The sequence below is a fragment of the Mixophyes fleayi genome, chromosome 6, assembly GCF_038048845.1.
Source record: "Mixophyes fleayi isolate aMixFle1 chromosome 6, aMixFle1.hap1, whole genome shotgun sequence".
Classification (NCBI taxonomy): Eukaryota; Metazoa; Chordata; class Amphibia; order Anura; family Limnodynastidae; genus Mixophyes; species Mixophyes fleayi.
The window spans coordinates 47,631,780-47,659,714 of NC_134407.1; the positions used below are offsets into that span (position 1 = coordinate 47,631,780).

Here is a 27,935-nt window from a genome sequence, read left to right on the forward strand (position 1 = left end):
GAAAAGCAGACATCACACGTTACATTAACATGCTGCATGGACAAAAGATAACAATATGTTTATAGAGACCGAAAAACATATGTTCTTGTTTGTAATTTATGTTTATTTAATGTAATGTATAGGTTCTTTTTAACAATGGAGAGAGAAAATTCTTCAGCTGAAGCAGATATTCTATGAGAAAGGCGACAAGGCGGATAGAATACTGGCTGCTTGGTTACGAGCTAGAATGTCCCAAAATAACGTCCTGCCACTAAAATCTGACTCAGATTCACCTGTCTATAGCCCTGAGTTGATAGGGTGTGAGTTTCAGATGTTTTATTCTAGATTATAAAATCTTAATAGTCAGAACTCTGGTTGTAGGCCCCTGGACACTGCATTAGCGTTTTTTACTTAAACATGCTAAGCTTCCCACACTCTCCCATCTGTCTGTCCAGCAATTGAATGATGATATTTCATTAGAGGAGATCTCAGCACTAAGCAAGGTGCAGAAGGCATCTAAGGCTCCTGGCCTTGATGGCTTCACTGCAGCCTATTACAAATATTCTCCTACGCCCAGGTCCCTCCACTCTCTTTTTAACGCTGTTTTATGAAGGGATGCCTTCCCAGATCTATGTTGACAGATAGTCCACAACCGCATAGCGGTCATTCACAAAGAAGAGAAGGATCCCTGTGACTGTGCGAGTTATCGCCCCATTTCCCTTCTCAATGAGGATATTAAGTTGTATGCAGGGCCTGATCAACCACTAGACTGACCAGGCTGCAGCCTGGGGCGCTGGGTCCCGGGGGGCGCTGCCCTGTGGGTATTTTTTTTAAAAAAAAAATTTAAATTTTTTTTTTTTTCTTCATTCATTTTTTTTTTCGGGGTGGGGGAGGGGGGGTCGCCGCGGGGGGGGTGGAGGGCTCGACAATCAAAAGCAATGGTGGTCAGTGGTTAGCAACACACAGCCAATCGCCAGGCTGCCTGTTGCTGTGCAGCAGACAGGAAGCAGGACGTCTTCACTTCCTATCTGCTGATCTGAGGAGAGGAGCGACGCTGGCACAACTACAGGTAATTGAAGGGGGGAACTGCCCTGCATATCTATAGGGAGGGGGGGGGAACTGCCCTGCATATCTATAGGGAGGGGGGGAACTGCCCTGCATATCTATAGGGAGGGGGGGGAACTGCCCTGCATATCTATAGGGAGGGGGGGGGGAACTGCCCTGCATATCTATAGGGAGGGGGGGAACTGCCCTGCATATCTATAGGGAGGGGGGGTGGAACTGCCCTGCATATCTATAGGGAGGGGGGGAACTGCCCTGCATATCTATAAGGAGGGGGGGAACTGCCCTGCATATCTATAGGGAGGGGGGGAACTGCCCTGCATATCTATAAGGAGGGGGGGAACTGCCCTGCATATCTATAGGGAGGGGGAGAACTGCCCTGCATATCTATAGGGAGGGGTAACTGCCCTGCATATCTATAGGAAGGGGGGGAACTACCCTGCATATCTATAGGGAGGGGGGAACTACCCTGCATATCTATAGGGAGGGGGGGAACTACACTGCATATCTATAGAGAGGGGGGGGAACTACCCTGCATATCTATAGGGAGGGGGGGGACTACCCTGCATATCTATAGGGAGGGAGAGGGGGGACTGTCATGCATATGTATAGGGAGGGAGAGGGGGACTGTCATACAAATCTATAGGGTGAGAGGGGGGGGATGCCATGAAAATGTATAGGGAGGGAGAGAGGTTGATATGTATGAAGGAGGGCAGAGGAGGGGGGCTGATATACGTGACTGGGGGAGTTTTGATGTGACGGGGGGGATAGCTAGCTAGCAGAGTGGAGGTAAGGAAAATAGCTGCAAGGGGGATGGATGCAGGGTGGGAGGTAAAGAAAATGGCTGCAGCAGGGGTGAAGGAAAATGGCTGTGGGGGGGTTGTGGTTAAGGAAAATGGCTGCAGGGGGTATTTAAAAAAATACAGCAGCTTTGGGGGGCAGAATCTCATGATTGTGTGGTGGTCACATGGGTGGTCTCAGCAATCACTAGAATACTAAATATTAGTGAGATGGGGCTGGTAGAGGTTTGTATTTGATTGACAACAAATATTCAGATATTGCTTATATATGCCTGTCCAATGGGGTACTTTTAGCTGGCCATAATGGAGTGTTTTGTTTTAACTAAAGGGCCTAATCATTCAGGGTTTGCATTATAATACATTTTTGCATTTTCAAAACAGGACGCCAACTTTCCAGAAGCCAGCGAGAGGATAACAAAGTTGCAAGAGAGAAGAGCAAGAACAGGTAAGAGACAATGGCACAATCTGTCTAAATTTGAATGCTGGAGAATACACCTGAACATTCATATTCAGGAGTGTTCCTATACACCTATATATTCGGAGGAGGGGGGGGGGGGGGGCGCTGCGGCCGTATTAGCCTAGGGCGGCCAGAACCCTTAATCAGGCCCTGGTTGTATGCTAAGATCCTGGCCACCCGTCACAATAGGGTCCTCCCGGAATTGGTCAATTACGACCAGGTGGGATTCATACTGGGCCATCAGTCTAGAGATAATACCTGTAGAGTGATTGATCTCGTTCAGATTATCAATCAAAGGCACTCCCCGGCAGTATTGCTTACTTTGATAAGGCATTTGACCGGATCTCATGCCGACGCGCGTTTCACTGTGTAGGCTTAATCGTGGCTTAAGCCTACACAGCGAAACGATTAAGCCTACATGATTAAGCCTACACAGCGAAATTCGCTTTGGCATTTTGCTGGATGCCTCTATTAGCCGGAATTTATTGATGAATGCTAATCAAACCACATAGCTCCTAGTAGATCTCAAGCTAGATGGAACTTATGCTAGGCAGTTAGCAAGACACTAATAGCTTCAAGAATGGTAAAATCCGTAGATATATGCTTGTTTATTCATCTGCTGGGTATCAGGGGGTACTAAGTTTACTTGAATTCCTTACCAGACGTGGTTTGGAAACAATATTATAGAGCAATTTATACTTACCTGATATATAGCATACTGGTCCTATTTACCTTAAAATAATCAAATCTGTGCTCTAGGCGCATCCAGCGAATTTTAACAGCACACATTGTTTTAAGATTTACACAATCCATTGATTATTTTATATTTCGCTGAACCATCAGTCAATAAAAGTTAAGTTTTAAATGGTTCCTATTTCTCCTGGAGATAGATCAGAGAGCATGTGCACCTAATCCTGTCTTTCTTTCTTTCATGAAAATGTATAAGATGTTATCAGCTTCAGAAGTGAATTGCAATCAGCCAATCTGAAGCAACTAGCTAATGCTGGCAACTCTCATCACTAACAGCTTGTATTTGCACCTGCTCTCTAACAAGTGTAAAAAGTATGACTCATGACAGGTGTATATGGGCATCTCCATTGTGGACTTCTTCAGACACAACTGCAAGAACACTCCCCTCCTGTACTTGTCCTACATTAGACAGCTCCTCCCCCCTGTTCCACTACACCGGTTGTTAAGCTGGCACAAATGTCAGATGCACACAACTCTGGATGTGCTTATATAAATGTCCTCTGTCTGTGGGTATGCGCATCGAAAATGTTCGGACTTTACATTACACAAACGGGCATACATTCAACTCAGTATCAGCCCCATATCTATCTATCTATCTATCTATCTATCTATCTATCTATCTATCTATCTATCTATCTATCTATATATATATATATATATATATATATATATATATACAGTATATCACAATGGCATCAGGCAATCTTGTACTAAGTTTCTTGGTGCACTATATTTTCTAGCTTGATGCTGGTGCAGGGACATATTTCCTATCTATATACAGCTTGTTAAATTGGATCATGATTTCTGAAAATTGTATGGCATATTCACAAACAAGCAGCCTGGTACACCAGTCAAAAACGATTGAAACTTATTGCTTATTTGGGTATATGACTAAACATATGTGTTCCCCTACATTGCATACCTCTCCTTGATAATACACACTGTTTACTATGGCTTAAGACTTACTAATAAACTTTAATGAAAATGTTCACCACAATGTACAAATTCGTCCAGTTAAGGTAAACTGCAGTTTGTCCTTGATTACTAATATTACTTCTGATACCTTGACTTCTCTTTTTGTGAGCCTTTAACTATTTTATCTGTCATTCCATTATAGGCTGTGTTTACTCCTTAGTGTGTAATGAAACATATCCGTGATCCTTGAACTATCACCTGCCTTCTGTTAAAGTTCTCCAGTGTTACTGTGTGCATTGCAGATTCCTTTATCTACCTCTTCCATGCTATTTTGGGACAATTCAAAGCATAAAAAAGCATAAAAAGAAAAACTTTAATTTGTCACATAAGAACATTATTGAAAATAGCTGGTGATAGCTTAGTAACATTGTGACAAATTACATTTTTGTTAATAAAAATGGATAGCAAATGTAAAGGGAAAACTTGCTACATTACATAAGAAAGCCGTTTCCCCATTGTGATGATTATGTAGTATATCTAATGACTGATTGTTATTTTCTGTTGAATTCATCTATGGCAATGTACAGTCAATGATGGCTTGCTTCACTGATAGTGACAGGTCTTTGGATCTTATATTGAGAATCAACAAATGCAAATATCACACCTAGAATCAACTCCAGACCTTTTACCTGCTTAATTGATGATGAAATAACGAGGGAATAGCCCACATATGTCCATGAAATAGCTTTTGAGTCAATTGTCCCCATACTTTTGGTCCCTTAAAAAGTGGGAGGCACATATAGAAATCATTGTAATTCCTTTATTGTTCACTGATTTGGATGTAAATTCCCTCAAATTAAAGCTGAAAGTCTGCAGTTAAAGCACATCTTGTTAGTTTCATTTCAAATCCATTGTGGTGGTATATAGAGCCCAAAATATGAGAATTGTGTCGATGTCCCAATATTTATGGACTTGACTGTATATTGTATGTAATCTTGTAATGTAATCTCAAAGTGTGCTTTGCTAGATGACATGAGTTTGAACTTATGCAAGTGTCATTAATCTTTTGAAAATAGACACACCAGGGAGAGATAGGAACTTGGAGGAGTTTGAAGCCCCAAAGTTGGAAACCATCTAGCCAAGCAGAACCAGCAAAGGTGGGAAATCAGGTCCTGTGAACATTCCGATCTCAGGACATCCCTAACTCCCTTCAAAAGCCCTGTGACATTTGGGAGATCAATCTGTCCTTATTGACAGCTAAACTCCAAAGGTGGGGGAGGCGGGTGATAGCTATGTGGGAAAAGGTTTAAAATCTTCTGACTTAGACATTACAGTGTGCATTTTCATGAGTGGTCTATCAAGACTGAAATGTCCCATACTTTTCAATTGTGTTCCCTCACACACCAGGTCTTAACTAGTAAGTAGTAATTCTGATTTTATTTCCTATTTTAATTTCTGAAACTTACTTGTGCAATATATTGTAATGCTTGTTATTAATTTTTGTAATTAAACCTTGGAAATATTTTTCAGATTAAATAAATTTAATCTAGCGTGTTCTCTGTGATCCTTTGTGAATTTACGAAGCCCAGGGAGCTCATGCTACATGTGTAGGTGATTTAAGTGTGAAACATTAATAAGTGGTTCTGGTGAACGTAAGGACACCATAATAAATCCTTTGTGGTGAAAGAAAAGGTGTATTCATTGCTAAGTGACTAAGGTTACGCCAGTCACGGCCAGCTGTTCAGATTGTTGTATCTGGGACAGGCTGGGCATTCGTGACACCCATTATTTTCTATATATGTACAATAAAAAAATATATGGTCATAATGTAGGACACCATCCAAATAAAGCAATAGTATAGCGCCAACTACTGGGAAAATTACAATAAAAAATAGATTCAGATATGGAATGTCTTTATTGTATGAAGCAAGAAAAGCTATATAAAATGTACCAAAGCTCAGTCACAGTAAATATCATTTTTGATTATAATCCCAGTTCCTTAGTATAAGATCCTCAATAAAAATATCAATATGCATCACTCAATGGGTAAGTGGACAGGGCAATGTACTTTATATGAATAAAATGACTCATAAGTAATCTATGAATTAGTAGTACAAGATAAAAAAAAAAATATGCAAAAGAGAATATATAACTTAAGGTGCATATGTCACATACATATAATAGAAAGTGAGAATGCAGTGTTTCAATTCACTAGGAGCCAATGGTCTTGTTGATGTCAGTGGTTCTTAATGGATGGATAGGTTACATTCTCCTGAATATTGTATCAACTCACAAAATGACTCTTACACCTGCCAAGTGACACAGTTCCATTGTGTGACACGGGATTTGGCATAGTGTCACATGTTCTCACCGTAACTGTAGTCCATCACTGGATCAGCTCTTTTTCTGAGACTGAGTGGCCATTCTCAACCAGCCAAGCCAAATCTCCTGTTCTGTCTCTGTTTCATCCCCTAATAAGTAGAGGAGGGAGTAGGGACAGTTGTTAAAATAACTTGACTTAGTGAGCCTAAAAATGGGCTTTCCATAAATTTACTACTTCTACCTGCTAGCTCATTTGAATAATCCCATTCCACTAAATGAAGCATTGTTTTTCCTCTTGGATGCAAAATTCGGTACACGTATACCCAATCCACCTCCATTCAGCCGAACTCCTCCAATGAGAAAATGCAGATACCACCATCTATAAATAAATATGCATCCCCAGAGAAAACTGTGCTAATACCAGGACATTATGGTAGAAAGCAAGAGAAAAGTCCTGGGGGTAAATGTATTAATGTCCGGATTTTTTAACTCCGGCGTGTTCAGCGTCTTCGGCGATTAAATTTAAGGCGACGCTGCATTGTAATGGGAAACTTCACTTTACAATGCAGTGCTGCTTTAAATTTAATCGCCGAAGACGCTGAACACGCCGGAGTTGAAGAACCCGGACATTAATACATTTACCCCCTGGTATCTAAGGGGTCAGGGTCACATAGTTAGGCAAAGAGAAAAGGTGGACACAATAGTATCTTTATTATAAAGGAGAGATCATCTAATGCAAATAATAGTCACACACACACACATATATATATATATATATATATATATATATATATATATATATATATATATCAGTCAGGATAATACAAGGGACTGTGGACTAGGAAAACTGTAGCAAGAATGGTAAAAGCCCCCAGAAATGGTCAGGTCGGCCAGCAATCCAAGAAATTGACTGAATAAGGCAAAATCAGAACCCGAACCAGGCAGTTAATCAAAAACAGGCAGCAAATAGACCCACAGTAAGAGAACTGTCCCTATCACAGGCAGAGAAGATTACAGTGCCTGCAAGCACCACAGTAGCTTTGTTTTCCCCAAACGATTAGACACAGGCAAGAGCTACATGCCTTTGGATTAACATTGTAATCAGGTGTTGGGAGAATACGCAGGGTAGAGTTTGGAAGTACAAGCAATGCAGGTTAGGATCAGAACCAGAATTGAAAATTCAAATTGCAATACTTGTGACATGTGAAGCCTGAAGAAATGGTAATTTTGTTTTTCCCCTTTGTTCTCCATTCATTCAGAGAAGTCCATATTGGCTGAAGTAAGCAATGGGACATCAACATGATTTATAGCATGAGTAAATATGGACACTAGTTGTTCACACACGTTATCAATAGGATTTAATGCTGGCTTGCATGGGATGTGGAATCTAATGGGAGTGCACCATTAGTATGCATGCATCTCTATATAGCTTTTTTGTGCATTGTTGATTTGCATCTCCTTATACCTGGAGAGGCTAAATGGGGATGGGTAGGGGTCGTCAATCATAGACTGAGTGCAGTAAGGGCGTCTTCCCATAATTGCAACACAATGGACATAGATGTATATGCAGATATGTCTTTTAGTAGGCATATCTCTTGTGGTGCTGGGAGGCTGTTGCAGTGATGCATAGTAATGATGATGACTGTTAGCAGCACTATTGAGTTGCTTCTTATTGTCTGATTGTGTACAGAGCCAGTTGTAGACCAAATGGAGTCTAGGGTGAAGAGGTCCCTTTTTACTGCCCCCCTCCCCCCCAAAAAATAACTTGCAGCTAACAGAGGTTCAGAGTTCAAGTTATTATGTGTATTGTATATTGCAGTCCTGGATCCATAAAATTATATCAAAGCATGCTATTAAAATTTATTAGCAGCCTGTCTCCTTAGTGTTTCAAAGCAGTAGTGTCAATGCCTGCTGGGGGGCCTGTTTTTGGTGAAGCCCATGTTGATTTCCATAGGAGGCTTTTCGGTACCAATCTAATTAGTAGTTAAGATGAAATAGTAAGTGGGTGCACTGCTTATATGGTAAGTGTGGGGTAGTACAGTGACATCAGAATGTCCTTAACTAAAAATGGGAATTAGCTGTTCACATAGGAGCAGGGAAGGGCAAGAACATGATGTAAGACGGGAACAGACTGGCACAGATGGGAAGAGATACAAGTGAAAGGGAGACAGGCTGGCGCATACAGGGTAATGATAGAAAAGCTGGCAGAGACAGGGTAGAACAGAGAATATGGTGCAGACAGGAAAAGGGCAGAGACGGTGGTGCAGACAGGAAAAGGGCAGAGACGGTAGTGCAGACAGGAGAAGGGCAGAGATGTTGGTGCTGACCGGATAAGAGCAGAGATTTTGGCACAGACAGGAGAGATACAGGAGGCTGGCACAGACAGGGGAAGGGCAGAGAAGCTCTTATGGATTATTATTATTATTGTAGATTTGTAAGGTGCCACAGTGCTCCATAGCGCCGTACAGTATGGAAATAAGGATATACAAGGCAGACAAAATGCAGACATGAAAAGAAAGGGTAGAGGGCCCTGCTCATTAGAGATCTTACATTCTAAGTGGAAGAGGGCGCAGCTGAAATGGACAGGAGAAGAGCAAAGATATTGACACAAACAAGGGAAGGGCAGTAAAGCTGGTGCAGACAGAGGCCAGGGAGAGAGGATGGCACAGATATGGGTAGGGTAGAGAGACTGACATAGGCAGGGCTAGGGTAAAGAGGCTGGTACAGACAGGGGAAGAGCAGAAATGCTGTCACAGATAGGAGAAGTGCAGAGAAGCTGGCAAAGACAAGGGAAGGGGAGAGAGGCTGGCACAGACAGGTGAAGGGAAATATCCTGGGTGAAAATATACACATTTACATGCCCAACGTACATCTGGAACAAATGCTACTGTTTTTGAGCTGTGGTCAGCTCAACTTATACATGTACACAATTTCTACATACATTCGGTACAAAAATGCATCCAACTCTGTGAGCAAATTAGTCAGTAAACTATTGTCCTTTGCTGTGACAAAGACCAGAAATATTCTTGTGAATCCCAACCATAACATTTCAGCAGAACTCTCCTGGATATGTTGGGCATTTCTGAGGGAGGCTCAGTGGTGTTTACACATGGCCACTGCATTACAAGATTATAGGAGTGGCAAATGATGAAACATATCAATGCACATTATTGTAACAGTGTGGTTCATTGAGGCTAGACGCCAGATGATATGTAGCCACTACTAACCAGCAGAGCATCTTTCTCACACCCTGATCAAGCAAAGTGAAACCTCCTGGCCTCTCATTAACATAGCAGGTCTGTGACACCCATGTGTTTTCTCTCCTTACTTCATTTGGATTAAAAGAATAAAGAAAGAAGAGGACGCCTGTGGATTTAGGTGATTAATAAATTGGTTAAGGATTAATTGGGGAAGTCTTAAATAAAGGATTTTATCACAGTGTCTGTGGTTAACAGTATTTGTTTAGGTAATGGATGCCAGGGCATGCTGGTGCTTGTTATATAAGCACTGGCTTTCTCTGGCAGTCATGGGTATGCAGGCAATTGTAGTTCTGCAAGTGCCAGCATACCAAAGCAGTTTATGACTGCCAGGGTTTGCTGGGACCAGCAGTACCACATACAAAAATGCTTTTTCTTTTACACTATTTAACACTTTAACTCCAACACCCACTGCACACGGATGTTGGGAGGAGCCCCAGAGCATGAACTTGTTTTTCCTGAGGGTGGATGAACCCATATTTTTTGTGGGCCCGATTCCCCTAGGAAAATCATCCCCATGCTGATTTAACATATTAAAACACCATTCATCACCATTAAGTTGATGATGAATAGGATCTTGAGTATGCTAATGCATCATGAGACGCATAAAATGCATCTTGATCGCCTTAAACGTTTTTTCAAGTATGTTTATATGTTTATTATGAACTGCAAGTATCGTATGATATGGGCAACTCAGATTAAACATATAAATGTGCCAATGCATTCAACTCTAAATAAACCCCGATATGTCATAGCATGCAAAGCTATTCAGAAGTATATTGACTATATGGTAGCATGTTGGCTATATGTATGTCAGGATCCTGTGATCCTTGTTGCAGCTGTTCCTTTGTTGGGATAAGGAACTTTCAACACCTCTGCAGCTGGTCCTGCAATCAAGGACACTATTCAGTCTGTCTAAGGCAGACATTACCTGCTAGATCATTTTGCCTAGTTTGCCTGCAGTACTGGCTTGTTTCTGCATTGCTGGTGGATTCTCTGATCTTGTTCTTTGCCTGTCTTGGACTTCACCTTTGACACCTACATAGTGACATCTGTTCAGCTCTGGAGTGGAGTTGCTATTCACAGTAAGTAGCTAAGAAGCTGATATTTTCAATTACACTATGTTTTGCACATTCTCTTGCACACTGACAAAAACTGCCTCCTGTCCTAGGGGTTTAGTCGCTGCATTGAGATGGCTGACTTGCCTAAAGTTCCAGATGCTACCTTGTCTGAGGTCTCTGAGACAACTGTCTTACCCAAGGTCACAGATGCTGCCTCCAAGATTACTATCTTGGCCAAGGTCTCAGAAACTACTTTTCTTGGCAGAGATTTTAGACAATGCCTTGCGCGACGATACTGCATAACTCAAGGCATCTGAGTCACTGCCTCTGAGATGGCGGTCTTAGCATCCAAGCATCCAGTCCTGGAGTGTTCTTTCTTGATGCCCAAGTGTCCACCATGAATTGTTTATCCACGATGGTGCCCAAAACTGCTGCCCATATGTGGGCAACCATCCATGCTGCTATCTGCGACAATTCTACATCCAAGTTTGTTTTTTAGATATAATGATACTTTTGAGTGGATGTGTATCGGTGCCTGGAAGTCACCTTGCCGAGGGGGACATACTGGCAAGATCTTGTGATAATTCTTGCAGCAGTTTTATGGTGTTCATTCTATTTGTTCATGGATTAAGGTCTTTTCAGTTGGTGTGCAGTCCATCAGATATTTAATCTGGCTGAGCCTCATACTTCCTGCCATATCATTTTGTTTAGTCTACCTGGAGTGTGCATTGTCCTGGTTTTTCCCTAGTCTAGGTCCTGGCTTGTTCCTGCATTACTGTCGGTTTCTCTGGTCTCATTCTTTGCCGGTCCTGGATTTCTACTTTGCGACCTGACTAGTGACGTCTGCTTGGCTCTGGATATTTCTCATGCTACTTTTATGTTGGAATTACCGTTATTCACAGAAAGTAACTGTTATTTTCAATATTGTTTTGCACATTCCCTTGTATTGTGTTCTGCTTTGTGCCCCCTCTCTTGCATATTGACTCTTATTTTCTTGTTTTGTTCTCATACATGTAATAAACATCTTTCATTTGTATTTTCTGTTGTTTCAGAGCCTACACCACGATGATCTAGTCATATATATAGCCAACCAGGAGGTGCAGAACTAAAAGTACTGGGGGCCCAATTGCAGTGGGATAGGTAAGGGTATGTTGAGGTATTTATCATCTACAGAGGTACAATATGTTCCAGCAGATATGCTAACCAAGAGGTGATTTGGTTATTGCAGCTGTTAAAATGTTTCAGAGCGCAACCATCAGTGATATACAAGGACTGCCAAAGCTGTTTTTAAGCTTTCAAATAGTATGAAGTTCAGTGCTAGAACTTAGCATATCAATGTCAGACATTCATATCTAGTGTAAAATGGCATGATTGTGTTTGTATACCATGAGATTGACATGATGATAGTTGATGCTTTGATAACGCCACTACCAAGACCCATGCTTGAAGACCTCAGAACCAAGATGAGACTTGCATGATAAGTAGTTGTAAAGTGGGGGTATTACAATAATGCTTACATATATGATCATTGCAACAACTACTGTATTGTATGTGTTATGTTAAGTTGCTAATAAAGTTTAAATAAACCTTATTCAACCAGAGTTGGTTTTTGCTCCCTGAGGGCTGCTAAGATGATATCTCTCAAAGTGCAGTACTGTCCTACATGCAATACAATTCAGTCACAGTAACAGGCAACTTCATTAACTAAAAAAGCTGAGATGAACTAGAATCACTCAGACACTGCACTAAGGTGGTCAATGATTTGATCACTACTGAATCAAAAGGCCATTACTTGCATCTACTTCTACTTCTGGACCTCTTTGCAGTTTCAACACTCTTTTCTCATACATTACATAATATTACATCCCCTAGGTCTTTAGGACACTATCCTATCCTAGCCCCAGCAAGGTGAATTAAAGCTGTGCTTCATTATGCATCGCTGCATTTTGTCATGACACTATTTTAGTACAAGACCCCATAGTCTCTAACTCAAGGACATTTCTAATTGTAATCCCCCAATTCCCTTTTTTCTCCAGCCTCCCCCCCTACTCCCCACTCCCCAATATTCTGTAGCATCCATTCTCCCCCACACACATTTTCTGTAGCATCCATTCCCCCCTTTCTGTAGCATCCATTCCCCCCCTTTCTGTATCCTCCATTCTCCCCCCTTTGTATAGCCTCCATTCTCTCCCCTTTCTGTAGCCTCTGTTTTCTGCCCCTTTTTGTAGCCTCCGTTCTTTCTCCCCCTTTGTATAGCCTTCATTCTCCCCCCTTTCTGTAGCCTCCATTCTCCCCCCCCTTTCTGTAGCCTCCATTCTTCCCCCCTTTCTGTAGTCTCCATTCTCCCTTTTTGTAGCCTCTGTTCTCCCCCTTTCTGTAGCCCCCATTCTCTCTCCCCCTTTGTATAGCCTCCATTCCCCCCCCTTGTCTAGCCTCCATTCTCCCCCTTGTATAGCCTCCATTCTCCCTCCTTGCTATAGCCTCCATTCCCCCCTTGTATAGCCTCCATTCTCCCTCCTTGCTATAGCCTCCATTCCCCCCCCTTGTATAGCCTCCATTCCCCCCCTTGTATAGCCTCCATTCTCCCTCCTTGCTATAGCCTCCATCCCCCCCCTTGTATAGCCTCCATTCTCCCTCCTTGCTATAGCCTCCATTCCCCCCTTGTATAGCCTCCATTCTCCCTCCTTGCTATAGCCTCCATTCCCCCCCTTGTATAGCCTCCATTCTCCCTCCTTGCTATAGCCTCCATCCCCCCCCTTGTATAGCCTCCATTCTCCCTCCTTGCTATAGCCTCCATTCTCCCTCCTTGTATAGCCTCCATTCTCCCTCCTTGCTGTAGCCTTCATTCCCCCCCCTTTCTGTAGCCTCCGTTCTCTCCCCCATTTGTATAGCATCCGTCCCCGTCCCCTCCTGTTTTCTGTAGCCTCCTCTTTCCTGTACTCACCTTAGTTTCTTCATTTTCTTTCCTTTCTCTTCTTGCTCGCTTCTTTCTTCTTTCTCTGTCCTCTGCTCCTCTACACTCGCAGCGGCCGCGGCAGCGTCGTCACGTCACTACCCGGCGCCAGAAGCCGGGAACCAGGCGCCGGGTAAATTTTCAAATGCGGTGCAGCTACAGTGCAGCACCGCATTATTGCAGGCGGGCGGGCGATCTGCCCTAGGCGATCGCACCGCCAGCATTTATTTCTAAATTATTACTGGGTCCCCCGCTTCAGTGCCGCCCTCCAGAGCCCGGGCCTGATTACAACTAACTAATACGTTTTTCACACCCACCAGCCACACCCATAGCCGGATTAAGGGCCACCCGCAAGACTTCACCTGCTGTCAGTTGCTGTCTGACAGCAACTGCCCCGGGTCCCCCTCTATCCACGGCCCCCAGTCGCCCGCATGACCTCACCTGCTGTCAACCTGCTGTCAGTTGCTGTCTGACAGCAACTGACAGCAATCGCCGCATCTGACAGAGGCGGGGTCCCTACTGACGCATGTGCGATGCGCCCACTCTGTGTCAGCAGCACCGCGGCTGCTGTAATATGTAAAATGCCCGAAATGGAGCTGCTGCGCATGTGCAGCTGCAGCAGCTCTTCCTCGGCATGAAGAGAGGTGAGTGGAACAAAAAATCAAACATAAATAAATATATATAGCAAACCCTTCATAGCATGTTTATTTCTCGATTAAATATGTCAAATGTAGTTACCTATAACAGTAAGAGTATATGTATATATATATATATATATATATATATTCTGTGATAATCATGCTATGAGGGGTCTTCTTGATTATGTATATACATATGATTATTTATTTTATCAGTAGTGTTTCGATAAATATACATTAAACATTAATATTAGACTGGTAGAGCCAATGCCAGAGTGGCAGACTCTATTTTATTAATCAAAGTGAAGTGATTACTGAAGCCGTCCAATTATATTAAAGTTTGAATAAAATTGTAGTACATTATATATAATTTATATTTATATTTATTTATTTATATACACATATTTATGTAATCTAATTAAAGCTTTAATACAAGTGGCAGGCCTCGATAATTACTTTAATAATGATTAATAAAATAGAGGGTCCTGCATGATTAATATATATATATATATATCTATCTATCACACATATATATGCACATATATACATAACTACACACATATATATATATATATATATATATATATATATATATATATATATATAGACATTGATATATATCAAAATTGGTGTTACATTATCAATGTTTATTTTTTATGTTAGTTTTAATGTGCGGTATCATTGCTAGTTTTAATGTGCATTATAAATGGTATTTTTAAAGTGTGGTATCATTGCTAGTTTTAATGTGCATTATCAATGCTATTTTTAATGTGCGGTTTCATTTCTAATTACGTACATACTTCAATGATAATTGATACATTTTCTAGGTCTCGTGATACATGGCCTTTTTAATAAATATGTAAATATGTGTGCTACATGGAAAAAACAGCCAGCGTTTCCCTTGCAAGCAAAAAAATAAGTAAACTTGTACCCCTTGCCCTACAACATGGTTTGTCCAGGTGCAAAGTTGCTCCTTTTCTTTGCTTTGCTCCTAACTCGAAATCAGGCCCTATGTGTATATACTGGATAGATAGATAGATAGATAGATAGATAGATAGATAGATAGATAGATAGATAGATAGATACACAGACTGTGGTCAAAGTAGAAATTTTGAATAACTAAAAAACTTTGAATTTAGAATAGCGTTACAATAAAGGCAGAAGATGTGGTGGTGTGGCATACCACCATATACCAGCCCACTTCGACCACTGTATATGTATTATTATTATTTTAGCACATTGTTTTCCTCCACTAAATATACTACTTAGCTCAGAATGCTATCTAACTCAGTCTATATACTAGTACTATTATATATGCATTAACAACAACCAGTAGCCACTAGTCCGTCAACTCTCTGAAAGAATGAAATTAAAAGCAATTTATCAGAAAACTATTCTAGCTGACTGATCTCTATAGAACTGCTTTACAATAATCACACAATTCTATTGGTTTCTATGTCCCTCTTTCACCCTGAACGCTATTTTCAGAGCAGAGCACTGCTGCTAACCTTCCTATGTGCTGTGTGTTCTAAAATGGCATTTGAGAAAATGAGGGAGGGCTAGATCTACAGAAGATATCGATCCAAAACTCGCATGAGTTTTTCAAAAGAAGTTCCCAGAAATAACGTTATGCCGTGTTTTGAGATCTGAAATTGAAGCGCAAAACCGAGTAATGACTCGTTTTCACTCGGAACTCCAAAACTCGGATCTGTCAGATTTCTCAGGAACCGAACCGCTCATCTCTAATGGTAATACCCAGTTTTGTTTAATTAATGTGTTTTTTTCAGATTGCAAAGTGCTGCAGAGTATGGTGGCGCTATATAAACAAATGTTAATAAATATATGTAATAATAATAGGTCCATTCGATTAAATAAAAATTATTCTATAGTATTAATTACTACTAAATTATATTCTGAGCTTAAAGAATAGAGAGTAGGAAACGCCTCTGCAATGTATCAACAGAATATATGTTTTTATTTTCTCTTTTTTTCTATTTAGAACAAAGCTAGAAACCATTGTTTGCAAAATATATCAAGAATTGTGGTAATAAAGTGTTTAAGGGCCTGATTCATTAAGGATCTTAAATGAAGAGGTATCTTATTTCAGTCTCCTGGACAAAACCATGTTACATTGCAACGGGTGCAAACTATTTTTCTGTTTTGCACATAAGTTAAATACTGACTGTTTTTTCATGTAGCACACAAATACTTGATAGCTTATTTGTACACTGAAATTTAAAGTTGATATTTGTGTGCTACGGGAAAAAACAGTTAGTATTTAACTTATGTGCAAAACAGAAAAATAGTTTGCACCCGTTGCATTGTAACATGGTTTTGTCCAGGAGACTGAAATAAGATACCTCTTAATTTAAGATACTTAATGAATCGGGCCCTAAATTATCAGTAAATGGTATAGTTTTAAGAAAAACTGCCTTATCATGTATCCACATACATATATTTGAGTGACTAGCTCCCCTTTGTGGTCTCTTGAGAGAGTGCCAAAGAACAAAACAAACGTAACAATGCTAAAAGTCTACAATTTCCCTTGCACTTGTTTGAAGACTATAATAAAGACTTATGATATTTTTTAATAGTATATGATTTGCCACTACAAATAGCTGTCTAGATGCACTGGCAGGAATTCAAGTGTTTTCTTGGTAATAGTTGCAACATTAAACAAATTGTATCACATCTCCCACTAGTCTCCTATGCTACAGTAGGATATTTGTGATCTCCAGTGATATCTGTGGTGAGGTATTATAACAGACATATTAAGAACTTTAGTAAATACCTGTAATACACAGCATTACAGGTGTTTAATACTCAGCTGTGGATGCAGCGTAATTGCAAGTGATAGAAGACCCCATGATTTAGTAAATTGTTAATGACAGACTTTTTTAAACAAACTGTTTACTAAGAGGACACCCAAGAGAGTGACAACATACAATAATTGTATCTAAATTGGTCTTTAAAATCATATCTCATATTGAAACAAGGACCCCACTTTTGGCTGTTTGGCTTCTTCTCCAAAGTTGCATGCACATGACTGATGTTACTACTGGGAAATAGTCACAATTCCATAATCTTAAGTATTACAAAAGCTAAAATATCTTGCGTTAGATAGCGAATTTTAAGTATTTGAAAAAACTATGTATACACAGACTTTACTTCGGTGGTAGTCATATTTCCAGCGATAGATATGCCAACACTTATCCTGCCAACACCAAAATGTCGACAGGGTAAATGTCAACACACCCATGCTGTCTACATTGTTAAAATGTAGACATTGTGTGGGGTAATAAAAGTGATTAAATTAATACAGACACAATTTTATGTTGGTGCACTAAACGTCCCAACAAGCCCAGGCTGCCATTAACAGTTTGGGCATGCTGGCGCTTGCAGTACTCCAAGCACAAGCGTACCCATGGCTGCCAGGGCATGCTGGCACTTGAGGAACCACAATTTGCAAACATGCCCTGACACCTAGGACCCGCTGTGTCCTGTAGTGCACCAACCCAAAATTTAAATAAACCACACTCCTCATTTTTCCATCTGCGTTCTTCATCTGTAAACGATCCAATCTTGTAAATTTTACAAAAATACCTAATAAAATTATTCTAAGTTTGATAAAAAAAAATAATCTTCTTTTCTTGCAGCTTGTCAAACTCAAAAAATCCTCTAGAACAGTGTTTCCCAAACCCAGTCCTCAAGTATCCCTAACAGTGCTTGTTTTCCATATCTCTTTGCTGGAGCACAGGTGTATTCAAACCTTCAAGCGTTCACTGAAAACTCACCTCTTCAGACAAGGTTATGATATTCCTCAACCATCATCTTAATTTCCCTAGATTACCCTATTACCATCCTCTACACTGCTAACGCAAGACAACAACCCTCTGACCAACATTGCCACACACACAGCACACTCAATACTTTTACCTTTGCAGTCTAGCTGGTCCATTGTGCAATATGATGTAGCACATGCCCTTGTGTTTCTAACTCCCATTGTCCCATAGATTGTAAGCTTTCGAGCAGGGTTCTCTTACCTCTCTGTCTGTATGTATTACCCAGTATTGTCTTATCAATGTTTGTTCCCAATTGTAAAGCGCTACGGAATTTGCTGGCGCTATATAAATAAATGTTGATGATTATGATGATGATGATTCATTACTGACTGACATTTTGAAAGATCCGCAGGTGGTACTAATCATTTCAATTGTGACCTGGAAATCATACACTGTTAAGAGCTCCTTGAGGACAGGGTTTGGGAAACACTGCTCTAGAACATGCTTGGAAAGTAAAAAAAAACCTGAATGAAATGACCAAGACTTATAGACCTAGCGACTGTCATTTTGTCATTATGCGGCAGGAGTTCCTGCATAGAGGAACTAGTCTGCATTTTTTCAATCAGTGCTGTCGACTGTCATCATTATCAACGTGAATATATGCACACTTCAAACACCCGCAAGTGATATGGTTACTGACAGGCATATATGCGTCTCCATACGCGTCTGCACACCCCTCTTCTCCTCTCCAAGCGCAAGGAGGTGCAAGTACCAAATCTGCATTTTGTTTTGTGTGAGCATAAGCAGTACAAATTTGTGTATTTTATGCTAAGCAAATAGGCGTATGCCCAGTTCTGCATGAGTACCTAAGTATTTAAATGGCTGATAAGGTGCCAACAGAACTTGTTCATACATGTGTGGGCAGCTGGATCTCTGTCAGATTTGGCCATACACCTTGCATGTTTGTGGCCCGATAAGCAACATTCTTATTTTCAGCACCCAAGCAGCTCAATCAGATCAGTCAGGGCACCATTAGCGGGACCAGTTGATGACTGCATATACAGTTGGATACAGTTGTGGTCACATTTACTATCCATCCCAACTAATATTTGCTACATTATGAGTGTATGAGTGCAAATGCTGTCATACAACTAAAGTTTTACCTTAATATAAAATACAATGCAATGCAATTTTTAAGCAATGTCCATTTTCAACGTCACTCACTCCTTTCGATAAATCAAAGACCAAAAAAAGAATTCAAATTTAGGTATTTCACTTTCTCAAATTCCAAGATAGTTGGTATTAGACTGGCATTGATGATTATTCATGCAATAACTGTGGGGCTGCGCACAAACGGTCACCTCCGTTGGCATACCAAATAATAAATGTTGGTAAATATAGGCTGCACTGCCATTTAGAGGTTCTTTTTTTAACCTTAATCTACAGCATGAGCATGTCATATCTTCAAGTGCCCTGAGGTTATTTATTGTAATGAAGTCAAGAAAATGCAAAAAAACAACATTCATCAACTTTGGTCCCTACAATGGAAGATTGAAAAATAGTTTAAAGGACCAAAGCTTAAAATGCTATTGTTTATTTAATAACAAGAAACTACTTTGTGTACAAACATTTGAGGAACACGCTGGAGCTAAAAAATGCTGGAGAGAAAGTTTCTATGTTCCCAGACCTGTTCTTGTGCATTTGTCTTTACAGGGATCTCAAAATGAAAAATTAGAGGATGACTCATACCAATAAACCAAGGAGTGGCATTATACTATCAAAAAAACCGATCTACCTTTCAAACTTTGATGTTTCTGTGACTGCTTATGCCAGGTTGCCAACAAGAGGGTAGGTACGCCTATGTCTAAAGAATGTTTTATTCAAAAATGTAGCTGTTACTAAATTATTATAAAAAACAAAGTGAAAACAAAATTATAAATAGGTGCGTCCTCCCTAAACCAATAAACAAACCTGCCACGAGGGGAGGTTAGTTGAATTGTCATATGTCATTTGTATGTCAGAACAACTGTAGTTAACCAAAGTTATTCAAAAGTTATTTTAAAAGCTAGCTTGCTGCTCCGTCCCACTTCCTCAATAAATGTAATCAATAAGCTAACTTGCTAGCAGTATCCTACTGCAGATTATGGGCCTTATACATTAAGGAAAGTAAATGCTGATATGTGCGCATGCTTAGAAACGAAGTACACGCCAGTAAACACAAGTACATCCAGTTCATCTTCGAATGCAAAGGACACTTCCGACAGCCTAGTATTTCAAGGGCGAAACGGGAGGGAATGCGCATATGCCCATAAGTAATTAATGTACAGTAATGACGAGCCAAGGTTTAGCGCATACAAATCCGTCTGATTCAAGCTCTGGGCATCTCTCAGGTACATGATTTTCAGCCATATCACTTCCACCAGCTACAGGGCAGGTGTAAGTGCCGAGTGATGACGGTCGTGGATGCATGCTACAACATGTGTTTGCAATCAAGAGCAACTGTAAAAATACATTTTAGGTACAGTAGACATTGATAACATTAATTGATGAGAGCCTCATGTTGCTAAATACAGGCTTACCTGTGTGCATTTTCCATCTGCTGTAAAAAAAAACGTGAATTGCATTCACTTTGCGTTCCTTAATGAATCAGAACCTATGTGTGCATTTCTGTTTTCATAGACGTTTATTTGCTCCCAGCAAGTATATATCCCTGTTTTAAAGTTGGCTACACATGTTGCAGTCTGATATGGAAATTATCTTACCAGATTGGATCCAGTAAAACCACATGTCAAACGCAAAGGCATTTATTATTGTTGTTAATTAATATTTTTATTTGTGTACAGAAGGTCATTGGAGGTCATTCTATTGACATCAATCTGTTTATCTTGCTTTACACCCATTGAATGGAGCAAGATATATTCGGAAAACTACAACACTAATACAAAGCATTCAAATGTAAGCAAGAATGCTAAGTGTGAATTAACATCAGTGGGTATGAAGCCTAATACACAATGCCAGTTATCCATGGTTAAATATCATATATCAGTCCTCCAAAAAGGAACAAAAAAACAACAACAACATTTAATTGTTGCAGGTTTTATTTGAAGCAGACACAATGTTGGCAAGTATTAATAACCTCAAGGTAAAAATGATGACAAATACAATATACAACTTTGTACAATGCTCCACATATGAACAAATGTTCAAATAGCTTTTGACAAGAGTTTGACACACCAGTTAAGGAACAATATTAAAAATAAATCATAATCAAATGTACTAGCAACGTAAACAAGAACAACCTCAAATCATAATAAAGAACCACAGAACCATAATAAAAAAAAATGTGTTTATCAAATATTGGCAGAACATCTGTGATGAAAAAGAAACATTTAATTCCAGTTTTCTAAGTAAAAATCAATATAGTTTCCATATGAAAAAAAAAATATGGCAAAATAGATTTTGTGACTTAAAGAAATAAGCTACACAAAGTTCTGAATCACACAAAAAATAATGAAATTAATGTGTTTACATAACATATTAGTGTATTTAAAATCAACTGGCTCTAGAAAAAATGTCTAATAACATTAGTGTTTTTTTTCAGCAGTTTTTTAAAATAATTTAGAAGAAAACTAAATTCAAAAGTTTACAACTAACATTTCGAAGTAACCACACTTATTTGATAATTGGCTTGGTTATTGCTTTGTGTCCATCATTCCATTACACATTCTAACATAAAAAAAACAGAACAGGAGTATTTTTTATTTATTTGTACCAAATTGTCAGCATTTTCCTTCTGTCCTCATCCTACAACTAGAAAAAAATATCAACCCTCCAAATATTTAGGTTCCTGAAGTCGGGACACAGATGGGTAAGGGATCGTGGTCACACCCACGCTGTGGGACTGATTGTGTCACTAGGATGCCCCTAACCCTCTTGCGGGACACATCCCCCACTCAACTCTCCTTAAATCACAGACTGTCCCACATTCAGGCAGATATGACAGATGAATACATTGTAAAACAGAAGCAAACATTTTCTGTTCAGAAATGCTTCCTCTCAATGGGGTCTATGTATTTAACAGTGCGGTGTCAATCATGATGCACTGCTGCAAGTCGAGGTGATGAATAATGAAGCACCGCCGTAATTCACCATGACGGGACTACTCTGGAAGCCTTGGCGAAGTAACCCCTCAAGCACAAACTCTTTTTACTATTTACCCGCAGTCTAGCGCTGCTGGTGAATGGAAGAAGTGCTATGCACATGAGCTTAGTACTTCCACGGGTGAGGGATCCAGCAAAGCCGGAGAGGCTTCAGCTGGATTCCATACATGGTGCTACCTTGCTGCGAAAAGCTTTGATTTCTCCTGCCATTAACCCTTCATATACCGTGCAAGCACCAATTTTATGGAGAAAATTGCAGTTTTTTCCGTTTTAATGGCTGATCGCACTTTAATAAATAGACCCCCGAAGAGTTCAATTGACTTAGTTAATTTAGACTAGTGCAAATTTAATTAACAACTAAAACTGAAGGGCTTTGTCTTACGGAAAGCTCTCAATGTTGAATGATAATCAATGGCATATTATTGAAATTCAGCACTGCCCCATTTCCTAATATTTATACACTTTAGCAGATGACAGAACAATAAAGAGGGTCAGCTCCTGCAGACAACCCAGGTGCTAGGTGTTACACTTATCCTGTTACCTGCTGTAATCTATTGCTTTAATACTGGAAATGTTTCATTCCTGCTTCCTGGTGGATGTAATGCAACATGCAAGAAAACCCAGCAGCTGCCATGTCACTGTGTTGATAACATAAGATTTAAAAAGATCTCTTGCCTTCCAGGAACCATCTGGTGGTGACCAGATATAGTAGACCTAAACAACTACAGTATTCAAATGAACACAGATGAAAGATGTCTCCACGAGAGCTTGATCATGCATGTTTAGAAAAAGTTATATTTACAAATAAAATGCAGTTTACACATATAACTGACGTGAGCACATATTTACAGGCATTTTACATTGATTATTTTCTGTACCACTGGTAGGTATTTAATACCAGTAAATGTCACTTAATGAATTAGATACAAACATACTGACTTGAAGGTGATTTTCCAAGGAATAGAAAGAATTCTAAGGACTACCTTGTACAACCAATGTGTTACCTAGGAAGAGTGCATTGTAGGTTTTGAGCATTATTAGAAATTTAGTAATAGGTGTGAAACACGTCACATAATGTAAAACAACAAATGTACTTAGGCAATGACATAACAAAAAAAATATGAAAAGTATTCAAAGTTACAAGACATGCTAATGACAATTTTCTGTTATCTTGACTAAACTATGCTGTTAACTATTAACCAAGATAAAATATGAAAATAATAAATGATAAAATTTGAAGCCGCAAAGGAGTTTTCCATCTTCCAGTGGCTGATCAGCATACTCATTTACTGTAAGTACCATGACTGTGATGAATCGAGTTGGGCTCCCTGGAGTAAATACTTGCACCAAAATGCTTGTGTGAGAAAGGGAAGGTGAGAAAGGGGAGAAAAAAATCTTCTTCGTAATCAAGTGTACAAAAACTGCATTTTAATAAGTGCCCTTATGTGTTTCTGTTTTACAGCTCAACATAAAGTGATTCGTCAACAATGTGACAAAATGTCAAATAATCTAGTATCACTTTATGCAGGAATGATTAGGTTTAATTATGCCTCTGTCATTAGAGCACAATGATACCTGTGGTAGAATCTGACATCAGCATTAACAAAATAACTAACAAAATGTTTTAAAACATAAGTCTGCAATGAAGAGAACAACTTTAACTTCTTGGTAAAGGGTGTTAATAAGAGATCCCTAGTATAAAAATATATTTCTTAATGACAATTTGCAGCTACACAGAACAAAAAATTATATTTCTGTAATTAAGACTGTGGAGGTCAAGAAAACGTTCAAAAACAACATGGTGTAGTGCAAAGTTATGTTTTGTGCGCAAGGATGGCGGCCTCTGCTGAAAAATGGCTGCTTTGCCGGTGCCAGCTGGACCACGGGCAGGCTGAAAGCAGAATACAGGCGTTACAATTTTCATGTTCTGCACCTGGAGCTCTGTAAGCACATGGGTCACAGGAGACCGACAACTTATTGGCAAATGTGGAGGTGTGCCCTCTATTTGCAATTGGCTGCATAGCTTTTTTAGAATGGAAACAGGCTAGACATTTTTGAAAGGGCAGGAGACATGTTCAATGGAAGGGTTGTGCACAGCTTAAAGCACAAGTAAATGGTCAGCACCAAAATGAGACCACTGGTGAGCAATGCAATCTTGCAGATCAAACACATGAATAACATCCAGACCATTTTTTTCTTCACTCCTTTGAGTTATATATGGAGGTTGCACCATTAGAACAAGGGTAGTAAAAGGAGAGAAATCTCTGTTGCAAATTTAAAAAAAACAACACTCAAAACTTAACATTTAGTTTTGTGTGGTGCTTAATAAGTTATGATAAAATGCTACATACCTGGGAAGCAGAGCCCTCCCAATCTGGCGGGTCCCCTGACAACTTTAATGGTCCAGCCACTCTCCTCTCTGCTACTAATACGAGGTGCTTTATAACATAGAGTAATTTAGTCAGTGCCCCCCCCCCCCCTCATGAATTTCCCATTTGTGAGAGCAATAATCCAATTACTTTAGTGTTGAAAACAAAAAGTACACAGTATATTGTAAGTCACAATGTGAGCACATACAGTCATTTAGTGTCATCTAGTGCTATCTTTCAGAAAATGTTTTAAAAAAGTATTGTTAAATTGGCACATAGCCATGTCATCAGCTATTAAATATTCTGTCTCATTTTATTCATAGATTATTTTTTTTATATTGGTTTTTTTTTTAAAATAAAGGCTACACAAATTAAATAATACACTACAAGAGAGGTCTGTAATTTGTCCAAATACCTATCAAAAAGCAAAAGCTCTTATGTTAGTATTCTTGCTGTGTATGTGGAATAGAATACTTTCCAGGCAACTGTATTCATCAGCTTTCCCTCCGCCAGTCCACCTGCTTTGGCAGAGAGACGCTGGCGGTTACTACGCAGGACTGAGCTGGACACAAATTATTGGGATGTCCCAGTTTTCTTTCTGCAGCGGTAAAAGTCTGGAGCTGCCACAAAACAGATCACCAAGACAACCTGCAAGTGATCTGTAATTATTGTTAAGTACATACTTGCCTACACTCCCGGAATGTCCGGGAGACTCCCGCATTTCACGAGAGTCTCCCGGACTCCCGGGAGAGTGTGGCAATCTCCTGCATCGGCCCATTTCACTAGGGAGTGGGCAGAATTAGGTCCAAAACGTCCCCTGCTGTAAAATGATGCGTTTGCGTCATTACATCACGGGTGCAGGTCCAAAATTATGTGAATTTTGGAGCCCCTTCCCCCCCCCACCCAATCACGCCCTCCTCCCCTGGCAGGCTCCCGGAAGTCAACTTTAGAAAGTTGGCAAGTATGCTTAAGTAGCTATGCAAATAATTATGTAAAATAACTCCAGTGTATGTCCACCAAAACTGGCAGACCACAAAAGGAAAGTCAGGTGCCTGAATGATAGGGAGGTTGAGTTTACAGAAATGCCCTATATACACTACATTAATATTAGTTTAGGGTGAAAACAAAACATTTAAATGCCTTTTAGTAGAGGTCTATGAATACGTACTAGGTAGGAACCAATAGACCAATGCCCACAAAGTTTGTGAAGCCAAGTTTTCAAGCAAAATGACACCTGTTTACTGCCTCTCAGTCAATCAAAACCATGTTATTGAATTCACAATTACGGATTAAAACCTCCTCTAATTATCTTAAATGTTACAGAAGCATACATCTGACATATCTAGGTTTGAAACAGCAGCAGCCCTGCCTAAGGACAGGTTAAAAGACTATATACAAAAAGAATTAAAATAAATATAAAGAATTACTGCATTAAATTAGTTCTAAAATCACTACAATACGTTTGGCCATGTTGCACAGTTTGTTTTTACAATAAAATTTACATATGTATATGTACAGTATCTCAGTGTCTATTCAAAGGAATCCGAGTTATTTACATACAGGTGTGAAATGGCTTTGTATGCATCTCTTGGAAGCTTACGAAGGGTCCTCTCTGACAACAGATTGAGGAGTGCAAATATTTAGAGTTTCTTCTCTCAATGATCATCATTCATCATGCATCTTCAGCAGTTCCAGAAAGGCGCCAACCGCTCCAAAGTAGCCCTAATCAGAGATAATTGTTATATCAACACACTTTGGTAGTAGGTTGCTTTTTCTCGTCATCAAACTTCAGCACCAGGTACATAAAACACAACAGAAATAGTGATAACATTAACATTATTTAGATCAGGCCTGGACAACCTGTGGCTCTCCAGGTGTTGTGAAACTACAATCTCCAGAATATGTTGCAAGCCGATGGCCAAACCATAGCTGGCAGGGTATGCTGGGACTTGTAGTTTTACAACACCTGGAGATCCACAGTTTGTCCAGGCCTGATTTAGATAATCAGTTTGTCCAGATAATAATAAACAATGCAGGTAAATAGAGATTCATCATGGTCACCAAAGTGTGAACACTTAGGGCCTGATTCAGTTTGTGATGTACAGTAGGTCTGTTTGTGTAGAGTGTCTTTACGGTTTTTTTTGCACTGTACATACTCAGAAAGTGAACGTACACATCTGTAGCTATTCAGACCTGACACTTTTTGGCACTTAGGACTCCATACGACTGAAGAGCTGTGATGGGGAAGGAAGGGGTGTTCTAACATAGGCAATGTACAGAAAGGGAGTGTTTTTCATATGCATATGGACTGAGAATTGGGCATAGTCACAGATACAGCTGACAGAGAGGTTTTATTTGCGGGTAGTCAGGGGCAGGTGTTAGTACTGGATGATGATAATGAAGAACACCCGAACTACTGAACCGCTTGTAACCAGTGGCTTGCAAATGATTTGCAGATGCTTGTTGAGACTTTAGTAGTCGCATGACTATATATTAGGATTTGCCGAGCGAGTTGTAGCAAAGATAAAAAAAATATATAATTTTTTTTTGTTGGCAAGTTTTCTCTGCTGCATTAGCTAGATTATTCAGATTTAAATGATGCTACATGGCAATTGTGCTCATAACATAAAAATAAAATGTTTTTGCACATGTTAGCAAGTTGGATGTAAATGTCTGAGGGGGTGTGTCTGTTGTCATGCTATCCAGCTGCTACTCATCCAGACCTGAACACATCTTCAACTCTGAATACGGCTTACACATATATACACTTGCATGCGATTTTTCCATACACTTAGCTGCAATCATTTGGAGAGCTTGGATTGATACACTTTACATTTTGATTTGATTGTGGGTACCCAAATAGTTAGATATGCAATACCCTGGGCAGCCTCCTGTGTACCGCTGGCTCTCAGGCATATCCATGGATAGTAGTCCCTGTGGTCCTTAAATGTTTCTCAATGACTTGGTGCTGGGGAAACTACACTTTCTATCAGTTCCATCCACTAGGACACTCCCCAATTGCACTGGTTGGATGGGAAGAGACATACTGGACTGTGTCTGAGATTGGCAGTGTATCTTATCTAGAGTGTGGGAGCAGATTCCATCCAGACGGAACAAATGACTGCACTGCATTGATAAAGGCACAAAAGACCTTTAAGTGGCCAACAACAGGCCCACCTAGGTGTAAAGGAGGCCTATTAACATTGAGTATATGTACACCACTATAACTAACGACTGCAACATTGTGTTACTAACTGCGTATAAAGGGATATTAGGTATAGAGCTCTTAATAAAAAGTGTGTGCGTGAGAGTGACACTGCATTACTGTTGTTGAAGTTGTATTGAGTGGACATATAACAAATCTAGGCTTGGATCCAGCTCATTGCATCCCTGTGACATTTTATCCGCATTAATTATATTGCTCATTATA

The 27,935-nt window shown here is 39.9% G+C and overlaps 1 protein-coding gene across 2 annotated transcripts in view; it reads right to left on the reverse strand.

The window, feature by feature from the left end:
- Positions 1 to 21,056: 21,056 nt before the first annotated feature.
- PANK1 (pantothenate kinase 1) overlaps positions 21,057 to 27,935 on the reverse strand; it is a 39,036-nt gene continuing 32,157 nt past the window's right edge. For both annotated transcript variants that reach the window (XM_075216415.1, XM_075216414.1), the window contains exon 7: positions 21,057 to 26,227. In XM_075216415.1, the coding sequence (XP_075072516.1) occupies positions 26,171 to 26,227 (57 nt within the window). In that variant the 3' untranslated portion in view covers positions 21,057 to 26,170. The remainder of the gene's footprint in view (positions 26,228 to 27,935) is intronic.